This window comes from Abrus precatorius, unplaced genomic scaffold (assembly GCF_003935025.1).
Source record: "Abrus precatorius isolate BTA unplaced genomic scaffold, Abrus_2018 Scaffold6, whole genome shotgun sequence".
Taxonomy (NCBI): Eukaryota; Viridiplantae; Streptophyta; class Magnoliopsida; order Fabales; family Fabaceae; genus Abrus; species Abrus precatorius.
Window position 1 is genome coordinate 7,973,556 of NW_020874406.1, and position 12,191 is coordinate 7,985,746.

Here is a 12,191-nt window from a genome sequence, read left to right on the forward strand (position 1 = left end):
AAGCAAGCTATCTATTTTATCTAGTATATTTTTTCTATGCTTTGGGTACAACTATTTTAATTATGATTTTTATATACTTCTATAGTATTTTTACTTTTCTTTTCCAATCTTTTATTCTTATCACATCGTATATATCACTGGCTATATCTTTCATTTCTCTTTCTTTTCTACTTCTTACCAGATATATATACTTATGGGGCACATAGCAACCATTTTCTTTCAATTTTATGCCTTGAATTTTCCAAACGAACCAAATCAATCATTAAACGATAATATTACGAAGACAACCTTTAGGATATAGTGGATAGTAAAATATGAAGGATTTGGACATTTATTTAGTATAAATATTAAAAAAAGAAAATAAAATGAATTTAATTACTTTTACCTTTTTCTGAATGATAATTTTCGTTGGCATTATTTTCAATTTTTTAAAATTTTTATTTGTCATCGTCTACTCCACAAAGTCTACCTGAAATCGACGCAAAAATGCTACTTGGATTGACTTTTTAAACATATTGTGAGACATATAATGACGTGCATGTGTAAAAACAGTATCGATTCATATATTGGTTTAATTGGTGAAAGAAATCCTTTGAGACTAGTTTTTATTCATACAAACCATACATTTTATAAATGAAATTCTTTGAAACATTCTATTAATAAAAACCATTCATCATGTTGTGACCTACATGTTTTGAAAATTTTGCATATTTATACGAATAACTCATTTTAAAGGTAGGCCTCCTCAATGTTGATTTGAAAAGTTTCCTTTTTTTATTTTCTATACAAAAGTGAATATTATATAATTTAAATAAATTGTTACAATTATTGAATATTATTTTTTATAATATAAAATATTTTAAATTTGATCTGTTTCAAAAACAATTTCAATCTAACATTTGATAAATTTACTATTCCTAAAAATCATTAAAAAAATAAATTTTTGATATATTTATATAAGTACACTCACATATGCATACGTATGCGTGAATGTATGTTTTATGAACATTAAGATTCAATACAAAAATATTGACATTTATTAACACAAATTATCAAATGTACTAAGTTTTTTTGTTAGTATAATTTTTCTCCAAAAAGAAAATAAATATTTAAAAAATTTATACAAACAAAATTATTAAATATGATATATATATATATATATATATATATATATATTATATTGTCAGTATAAAATTTTAAAATTTATATTTTTTTAGACAATAACTATACTAATAAAGACTACTGTAATACTTTGATAATTTTAGTTTGAAAATAAACGATATTATTTTTACAGTGGTTATCTTGATTTCATTTATGATAATTACAAAATCTAGATTATTTTTCTGACATTTTTATTTAAATATAATGGAATTAAAGTGTAACAAAAGTATTTATTTTTAAAAATTTTAATAATTATGAGTACATTTTGTTTTGTATCATTAATAATTCTCTATTAACACAATTTTACAAATATAGTATATAATAGACACACGTATTCAAGTCACCTTTCCAGTCTAAATTCAAAAGGCATAATCAATTTGCATGATCGTATTGTTTCGCAAATGGGTATGTAATAACAACACACGGGTTCAAATATGGTTAATGCACTCAAAATATAGCATACGAAGAATCATCATAAATATTCATCACAAACACAAACTCTTCAACATACTAAGATTTCACACCCACTGCCATTGGTCATTTTTCATTATTCTTAGGTTTTGATTTTCAAACATACAGACAAAGATCGATGAAGACGCAGAACATTTCCGAGGATTCAACAACGGATCCTAATAACAAGTCTCCACCTTCTTCCCCTGAACACCCTCCCTCTGATGAAACTCATCACACACTCAACCAAACCAATGACCAGGGCTCTGAAGAGGAAGGGGAAAGAGAAACCCTAATGAAGACCCCTTGGGAAGTGTTGGAGGAACTTGGTGATGGTGGTGGTAGTGGTAAAGTTGGTGGTTCAAGGCAAAGTGGGGTTTCTGTGGCTGGGAATGGTGGTGGTGGTGCAAGGATGGTGGAGAGTGGTGAAGTTGGCAGTGAAGGAATACTTGTGAGAAAAAGAAAGGCTTCGGAATTGAGAGAAATTCCCAGTGGGAAACCCATTTGCCCTCTCTGTCTAAAAGAGTTTTTGACTTGGAAGGGCGCGTTTGGTCACATGCGTAAACACCCTGAACGTGCATATCGCGGTTTCTTCAAGCCTCCTGTTTTTGGCTCCACTTCCACATCCGTAGAACATTCACTTCAAGATCACACAGGTATTAACTCACTATATAACGAACAATGATTTCGTGTGTGTGTGTGTGTGTGTTTTTTTATGATTTGGACGTGTCTCTTTATATATTAACAATTATATGGTTATTAATTGGTAGGTGAGAGTGCTGAGGGAAAGAGCGGCGAGAAAGGGTCAGCACCACTATCACCTATTCCAGAGCATGAGTTTGATCTGAACCAACCAATGGAGTCCTTTCACAATGTTGACCCTACTGAAGAAGAAAAGGTTGAGGAGGAGAGAAGGAAATTAAGATTTGACTTGAATGAGATGCCTTCGACTGAAGATGATGATGAATGAAAGCAATTGAATTAATAAGCCCTAATATATATATATATATATATATATATATATATATATATATATATATATATATATATATATATATAATTTTTGTTTGCTTTTGGTTTTATAACATAGTATTATAACACTTTCGCTGCTTTATGGGTTTTGGTTAAGTAATATAGTATATAAGATGCTATCCTATGTTTGTATAAGTGATTATCGTAACTCTTTATGCGGAATTGATATGTTAGGGATTGATGTATATATACGCATGCCGGCCGGATCTCATGCCTCACGTACAGTTTTGTGAATCTCTTATTGCTTACACCCTTAGAAGTAGAAGACTAAGGAATAGCCTCTCATGCGTTACTTTATTCATTACTCTCTGTCAATGAAAATGTATATCCAAAGGAAAAATAATGTTAATTTGAGTGTTAGGCTAGCGGAAGAAAAAGAGAAATATAAAGGAAAAAATAAGAGTGACAAAATGCAAAATGGGACGTATAGATAATGTGATAGAAGAAGGGAGAGATACGAAAAGAAAGAAAATGTGAAGAATGAAGGATATCTCTCCTTCATCGTTCATTTTGATACATGAAACTTGCCACATGCATACCTTTACACATTCTATTACCATTCATTTGCATGTGGAGATGGAAATAAAAGTTTCCAATTAGATATCTCTGGTTCCTATTTCTCCCCAAAATCAGCATTTTTTTTTTTTTTTGCAGAAAACTTCCAGTTCCTTCTTCTTAGTACAATAACTTGCAGGCTGTTGATAAAATCTGTAAAAGTCTTGGACTTGCATAAAAGGAATGTCTTGTTCTTTTTGTCAAAACATGCATTAATCCTCGTTTCGTTTGTTTTTCTCTTGTCCTTGGTTTATCAATGTTGTGTATATATCAGCCATGATCATATGTTCAACATGCGTCTGATTAGAGGTAAGAAAAAATCAAACAATCCCGGTAGTTAAAAATTAACTACTTGGGAACTAACAAACTATGCATCCAATAAAACTTAAGATTTAGTTCAAAGTAATAATAAATTAACCATTTTGGTTGGCATTATAGTATGTAGCAATAGGAGCATTTAATTATAAAAGACACTAGCCTGCATCCAACAAAACAAATTGAAGAAGCTAGCTAGTCATTTTTCAATATAGTTAAACTCTTTAATATAATTATTTAATGTTGATTATGGAAAATATTCTACAATAACAATTTATTTTTTTTAGGGGGGGTATATAATGGAGAGGAGGTAGATTCAACACTAAATACGGGAAAATTGAACATGAATCAGTTACGATATTTAGCTGTTAAATTTTAGGAAAAAAAATTTAGAATGCACTTCGTTTTCCCCCACCAAAATATGTACTAATCTTGATGTGAACATTGCTACAATTACAAGAAGTAAAAAGGAATACAATAAAAGAGTAATAAGAATATTTAAAATGTAAGTGCTATCCTCTTAACTAAAAACTAAAGAGATAAGACCTTTTAGAATTTATATTCTAAGACTATCCCCCACAAAACTTCATTTTCTATCACTCGAATAAGCATATCAATCATTGAAGTTATTTAAAATGAAAAAAAAAATCAAATTAAATTTTCATATCCCACATAAGTCAGTATAAATACTCTAAAATTTTTTATAGGCTCTTTAGCATAGCAAAAAGATAAAAATAAATGTGCAAATCAATCTATAATCTCTATGTGATTTAAAAGGGATTAATCTCTACTATGAATTGAGAAATATCTTCAGTGAAGCATGCGACTTTGATAAGATGGGGTCTTGGAAAAGAAGACCTTAGAGTTAATGAATAAAGTAAAATTAATACAAGATCGAAAATGATGAGTGATAGTGAAAATTTGAAGGTTTTATTTTTATATACATTTAGATCAACATACAAAGAGCTGCAATTCTATTCCTTTTCGAGTGAGTAGAAATTACAACACCAGGAGCTCGTTCACCCAAGGCAGTATCCATATCTGATTAACTATTTTGCACTGTTATCATGCAATCAAGTACCTATTTCTTTTTTAAGTTATTCTTAACAAGTAAATATGTTTTCATTACCTTCAAGCAGCCATTAGAAAAGATATTATTGACATCACTTTGATTGCAAGAAGATGTACTAGAAGAAATGGTATTTGATTGCTATATGTTTTGTTCTGTTATGATACACTGGGTTCTTTGTCATTGTTATAATTGATTTACTGTTGTAGTAAATTGTGGTAGACTTATTTTATTTTTTCTCATTTCTCCAAGTATTTTTCGTAACCATTTTGCGTTGTTATCATGAAATCAAGTACCTATTTCTTTTCAAGTTTATCCTTAACAAGTAAATAGGTTTTCATCACCTTCAAGCAACCATTGGGAAAGATATTATTGACATCACTTTGATTGCAAGAAGATGCACTAGAAGAAATGGTATTCAAAACTTTTAAAATATTTTATTTTTTTTACCATAAACACAATTGACACAAAACTCAAAAAATCTATTGTTTCCAGCTAGACTACACCTTAAAAAAACGTGATGGGTTTTGGTGTCGATGGGATGAATAAGATAGTTGAAACAGTTGAAAATGATAGTTGAAGAAGTTTTAGTAAGAAACTCAAGAGATAGAGAATTGATAACTTGATCATTTCATAGCATTTATAATGTGATAGCATGCCTATTCATAGACATCCTCCATCATTATGTTTTGGTAGTTCAATATTCTAAAAGTATCTTTAGAAGTATCTTGAAACTAGAAGATTCAAATAAATTTTTCTAAATTGTTCCTAGTATTTTTTTTCTAAACTATTCTAAAAATTTGTATTAATTTTTAATATTTCTCCTTGATGTAAATTTCTGTAACTCCAAGCATTGTGCGTAGCTATTCAAATTTTAGTTTTGGTAGTGCTTTAGTAAAAAATATTATTGACATCACTTTGATTAGAAGAATATGCACTAGAAGAAATGGTATTCAAAACTTTTAAAAATTTCTATTTTTTTTTACCATAAACACAATTAACACAAAAATAAAAAAATATATTGTTTCCAGCTGGACTGCACCTTAAAAAAACGTGATGAGTTTTAGTGTAGGTGGGATGAATAAGATAGTTGAAATATGTTAGTTGAAACAATTGAAAATGATAGTTGAAGAAGTTTTAGTGAGAGACTCAAGAGATAGAGAATTCATTTATGCATTATTTTTAAATATTATACTTCAATTTAAGCTATCATTGTGGTGTTGCTAAATTTTACTATTCTCTTAGGATCGTATTTGCTGGTTATAACTGAGCGTGAATGTGTTGGATCTTACTTGGGGCATTCAATTTTCAAAGTTTCTTCATTGAAGGTTTTTTCATGTGATCATTCTCTTAAAAGTACCATTGCTGAGCAGGTATGTTTGCTACAGCTCCACTTATTTCCTATTTCATTCTATGTTCACTACCAGTTTGGAACTCATAACTGCTCTACCATATTTGGCAGAGAAAAACATAGATGGAATTTTCTGCACTGCTAAATGTTGTTGAGAAAACCTTTGGTCTGTTCTTCTCATATGAAACTAATTTAACTTTGAGGTGAATTTCTTTGGATATATTTAGCAGTTTTACATTTGTATTCATGACTAGAAGATGATATGGTTTTATTTTAATTCTAAATTTTGCTTCCTTACAATATTGAAAGAGAAGAAAATACCCATACATTACCCCTTGGATTAGTAGTTAAATCATACAACCTGTAAACCTATGGAAAATGCAGTTTGTCCCCTTTTCATTTATTGAAGTATGTACAATTTTTAGCATGACACTTAAGATGGCATTGTATCATTCTGACTTTTAATGGATGCTATTAATTCGTGCATGATAGAGGCTTCAGCTTGCCTAAGTGGCATTCATTGAAAGGTATCATTACATAGGAACCGTGGATATGAAATTCTTTAATAGAAATATATTTGGCCATATTGGATGTAAACTTCACTTACTTAAATAATATGCACTTGTATTGATATTTTTTTTATAGAAAGGGGTTAGTTTTGCATTTTTGGAATCAAACTTTAGTAGAGCACTAGAGCTTCTACTCATTGCAACTTGATTAAAAGGCATTAGTTTAGTGGTAATACGGATTATCACTTCCAAGTTATAAAGGTTGTAAAGTACTTTTAATCTTGAATGAAAATTAAGTGCACATTCTATTTTGAAAAGAAATTATAAATGTTGCTTGTGCCAAAAATGGTTATCACATATAGGTCGACAACTCCCTTTTTGTAAACAACATTTCTATGAGGGGGATTGTGATCACTTGCTGCTCTGATGAGTTTGACAGTCATGGACTTCTGAGTCTTATTGATGATAGTCATTACATAATTGGGGTTGCCAAAAGTTTTTTAAAATCTAAACTATGCTTTGTGTTGTTTTACTGTCCTAGTAAAATTTATTTTGGAATAGGTTATCTATAGATATGAATTGTGAAATTTATTATATTATGTTCACCAGTGCATAGCGATTCAATGGTGATGAGTCTAGAATGTTTCCTCTTTGGAGACAGGTATTTATTGCCTATTTTGTTTTGCCACTATCCTACTAGTACCTTCAGTTGTGCAATACTCGAGCTTGATTTCTTTAGTTTTTTCTACTTACCTGATACAGTGGTATTCTTCTTCTCTAAGTATTTTTCATAACCATTTTGCACTATTATCATGTAATCAAGTGCCTATTTCTTTTCAAGTTTATCCTTAACAAGTAAATAGGTTTTCATCACCTTTAAGCATTCATTGGGAAAGATATTATTAACATCACTTTGATTGCAAGAAGATGCACTAGAAGAAATGGTATTCAAAACTTTTAAAAATTTCTATTTTTTACCATAAACACAATTGACAGAAAACCAAAAAAATCTATTGTTTCCAGCTGGACTACACCTTAAAAAAACGTGATGGGTTTTGGTGTAGGTGGGTGAATAAAATAATTGAAATATGTTAGTTGAAATAGTTGAAAATTATAGTTGAAGAAGTTTTAGTAAGAGACTCAAGAGATAGAGAATTGATAGCTTGATCACTTCATAGCATTTACAATACGATAGCATGCCTATTTATAGACATCCTTCATCATTATGTTTTGGTGGTTCAATATTCTAAAACTACCTCTATAAGTATCTTGAAATTAGAAGATTCAAATGGTTTTTCCTAAATTGTTTCTAGTACTTTTTTTCTAGACTATTTTAGAAATTTGTATCAATTTCTAATACTCCTCCTTGATGCAAATTTCTATAACTCCAAGCATTGTGCGTAGCTGTTCAAATTTTGGTTTTGGTAGTACTTTAGTGAAAATGTTTGCAACTTGATCTTCAGTTGTGCAGTGCTCGAGCTTGATTTCTTTAGTTTCTTCTACTTCCTTGATAAAGTGATATTTAATTACTATATGTTTTGTTCTACTATGATGCACTGGGTTCTTTCACTACTAGAAAACCCAGAAATATAGATGAATTTACAGATGTATTTTTTCACTATTAAAGAAGAATTTTAGCATTATAGTTCTGTAATTTGCACATCGGTAAATAATTATAGATGAAGTTTTAAATTCGTCTGTAATTTACAAACAGAAAAATCCGTCTGTAATTCATTTATAAAATTTCAAAAAAATTGTTTCATTTTTTTAATAAACATAATTATTTCTCGTTGTTTCTAATTATCACAATTTATAAACATAATAAAAACTACAAAATCATATATTTAAAATTAAAAGTTATTTATAAAATGTAAAATTAAAATTTCATTACAAAGGAAGAAGTAAACATCTAGAAAAATAATATAAAAAATAAAATAACATTGTATATCACTAATAATAGTCGTGATTATCTTCCAAAAAATTATCGCCATCAGTAGAGGACGAGTCAAAGGAGGAATGACGCATGGAGCTGAAGATTGGTGGAGTTGGAGGAAGAGGTGTAGAGGTGCTTGCTTTCATGAGCTCAAAGTATGCATGCATCTGCTACATCTGCATATGTTGTTGCTGCATATGTTGCTGCACCTCCCTCTGCATCCTCGATGTCACCTTCTTCTCTATCTTCTTCTCTATTTTTTGCGTCCACTTCTTTTTCCATGCACTTTCCTTACTCTTCCATATCTCTTCATTTTGCTTATGCAATTCTTCATTGAGGGCATGAACCTGAGTGCGGACCATGTCTTCCACTTCCTCAAGTACAACAGAAGGGGCATCTCCGGTGACAGATGCAGGGGACATAGAGTCTGCAAAGCGACTCCCCATGCCGTAAATGCGGCCTTTATAAAGGACACTCACCGTCTCTGACCATATAGTATCATGGTCAACTGATTCTGGATCTTGAAAAGATGTCTCCTCAAGCCTTTGAACATAGTCATCCTATAATTCAATGCAGATAATTATATATTAGTCTCGAATACTATATAATAAATCATTAACAATAACATATATTGTCAATAAGGATTACTTACATATGTGACCTGAGATCGTGTATCAACCCACAAGGTTTTATCTTCCTTGCGAGTATGTGTCTCCTTGAACACCTCTCCATATGTAGGTGGTCTCTTCAGTGACTTTTCCTGCAATTTCAATTAAATCACCGTCTCACTCATCTATTATAGATTGAATAAAATAAATTTTAAAAGAAAATTAAAAATCACATACCATCTTCGCTTTAGTGCCAGCCAAAGTCGTAGAACCACCAGTATGCAATGATCTTCCTTTTAAGGATGTCCTGTTTGTCTTGTTCTTTACGGAGAGATTTTTAAACTCATCCGTACCCAAACACTCCTACAAGACATGAAGGAAGTTGGGTGCTATCTAATCAGAAGATGATGGATCCTGACGGGCCTCAATGTACATCTGTCTTAGTCGCTTTGCAGTGCGACTCTTTCATACCTTGAAAATCATCTTTTCATCCTGGGGGAATGGAGAAGTTGCTCTACATAAATACAATTTTATTAGAAGAATTAAAAGAAACAATATCTATTTACACTTAGCTGGAATTAATTAACTGTTATTACCTTCCAATCTTTGAACCATTCCATCTTTGTATCCTTAGGCACATTTGCAAAACTTGTGTAAGGCGCATCAAACATCTTCTTAATGGTATCTGTCACCTGGTGAAGACCCTTATGTGGTGGAATCCAACTTTAACACACGATACAATAATACAATTATTATAACTTGTTTAAAACAAATAGAGTTATTATTCATATTTTAAATTTAACTTACCAAGTAGACTCATCCCATCTTAAAGTTGGAAGCGATCTAGATGATGCATAGGTCTGTGATGATTGCTGCCCACTTACAGCTGGGACAGCAGTGGATCCCTCACCTGTCCCTTGTGTAAAAGGAGGTTGTGTGGCATGTGTAGTCGGCAGTGAAGAGGGAGGAGCAACATACATAGGGTTGGGCACCATGATAAATTGTTCCTATCCCCTATCCTGTGAGGTCTGCATAGTAGCTGGTGTAGAAGTAGAAGTGAGAGCAGTGGGTGAAGTAGCGTTGCCACGATTAGGACCTTGAGTAACACCTTTCTTACCTTTACCTGCCATATCTGAAACAAATATAATACATGTTTAGAGACCAAATACACAAATATACAATATTGTATTAACCTTTTAGTTTACATTACACAAATTTCTAATGTAAATTTTGGCATAATCTCCCCTAATACATGAATATTTTATCATATTTGTTTACACTTAATAAAATATGTATCTAATGTAAATTTTGGCAGAATCTCCCTTAATATATGAATATTTTCTTATATTTGTTTACACTTAATAAAACAAATTTCTAATGTAAATTTTGGTAGAATCTCCCCTAATATATGAATATTTCCCTATATTTGTTTACACTTAATACAACAAATTTCTAATGTAAATTTTGGTAGAATCTCCCCTAATATATGAATATTTTCCTATATTTGTTTACAATTAATACAACAAATTTCTAATGTAAATTTTGGCGGAATCTTCCCTAATATATTAATATTTCTTTACATTTGTTTACATGTACTTAATACAAAAATTTAAATTTTATTTACACATAATCTATATATTATGTAATAATCTATTAATGAATACATCAAAAACATACACATTACAATCCTAAACCGTTCTAGAGCACATCCCCTTATAACTCCACAACATGTATATTCTACAAACTCCGCAAACACAAACAATCCAACAACACATAATAATCAGGTTCAGAGAAGGACCTCTACGCCCTTCCCCCCAGTCATACATTCTCCAATCCTACAACTCTATCTTAGAAATTTTAAGTCTCTAAAATACATCAAAAATAAAAAAAAAACTAAACCGATTAAAAGTTAGAGTATCGTACCAGGAACATAATGATGCAAATTATCTTTCAAATGGATGCTTCAATCACTCGCAAAGGCCAAAAAACTGAAGCTCCTTGAGAGAAACAGAGAGAGGCAAGAGAGAGAGAGATTTGTGAAAAATGAGGAAGGGGAAGGGGGAGGCGCAAATTTATGGGTTTCAAGCATTACAGACGGGAAAATCTGTCTGTAAATGGTTTAATGAAATGGTGCATTTTAAAGATCCAGTTACAAACGGATTTTTCTATCTATAAATTCGTCAAGTCCATTTACAGACGAAAAAATCTGTCTGTAAATTGCTACATGAAAATTCAGTTAAAAGGGGCAATATTTATACACGAAAAAATCCATATATAACTCTCGATCCAAAATTTCCTCCCTTTTTCAAATTACAGACGAAAAATCTGTCTGTAATTCCTGTCTATATTGTTTCGCGCCAAATGGCAGGCAAACTACAGACAAATTTACAGATGGATTTTTTAGAAAATAAAAAGAAAAACACAAATTTGTCTGTAAATCCGTCTGTAATACAGATGAATAAAAATTCATCTGTAATCAACGCTTTTCTAGTAGTGTTTGTCATTGTTATAACTAATTTGTTATCGTAGTAAATTGTGGTAGGCTTGTTTTATTTTTTTTTTCCCATTTCTCCAAGTATTTTTTGTAAACATTTTGCACTGTTATCATGCAATCAAGTACTTATTTCTTTTCAAGTTTATCCTTAACAAGTAAATAGGTTTTCATCACCTTCAAGCAGTCATTGGGAAAAATATTATTGACATCACTTTCATTGGAAGAAGATGCACTAGAAGAAATGGTATTCAAAACTTTTAAAAAATTCTATTTTTCTACCATAAACATAATTGACACAAAAACAAAAAAAATCTATTTTTTCCAGGTGGACTGCACCTTAAAAAAACGTGATGGGTTTTGGTGTGGGAGGGATGAATAAGATAATTGAAATATGTTAGTTGAAACAGTTGAAAATGATAGTTGAGGAAGTTCTAGTAAGAGACTCAAGAGATAGAGAATTGATAGCTTGATCACTTCATAGCATTTATAATATGATAGCATGCCTATTTATAGACATCCTCCATCATTATGTTTTGATGGTTCAATATTCTAAAACTATCTTTTGAAGTATCTTGAAACTAAAATATTCAAATGATTTTTCCTAAGTTGTTCTTAGTATTTTTTTCTAGACTATTCTAGAAATTTGTATCAATTTTTAATACTTCTCCTTGATGCAAATTTTTGTAACTCTAAGCATTTTGCGTAGTTGTTCAA

The 12,191-nt window shown here is 30.8% G+C and overlaps 1 protein-coding gene across 1 annotated transcript; it reads left to right on the forward strand.

Annotated features, from left to right (window-relative positions):
- Positions 1–1,750: 1,750 nt before the first annotated feature.
- On the forward strand, positions 1,751–2,581 carry LOC113870097. The gene is made up of 2 exons (XM_027506697.1): positions 1,751–2,267; positions 2,382–2,581. The coding sequence occupies exons 1-2, from the start codon at positions 1,751–1,753 to the stop codon at positions 2,579–2,581; spliced, it is 717 nt and encodes a 238-aa protein (XP_027362498.1).
- The last annotated feature ends 9,610 nt before the right edge of the window (positions 2,582–12,191 follow it).

Excerpts from the sequence above, each read along its gene's own strand:
- LOC113870097 (XM_027506697.1), top strand. The coding sequence starts at position 1,751 with ATGAAGACGCAGAACATTTCCGAGGATTCAACAACGGATCCTAATAAC. Across the intron at positions 2,268-2,381 it reads TTCACTTCAAGATCACACAG|GTGAGAGTGCTGAGGGAAAG; the intron begins GTATTAACTCAC and ends ATTAATTGGTAG.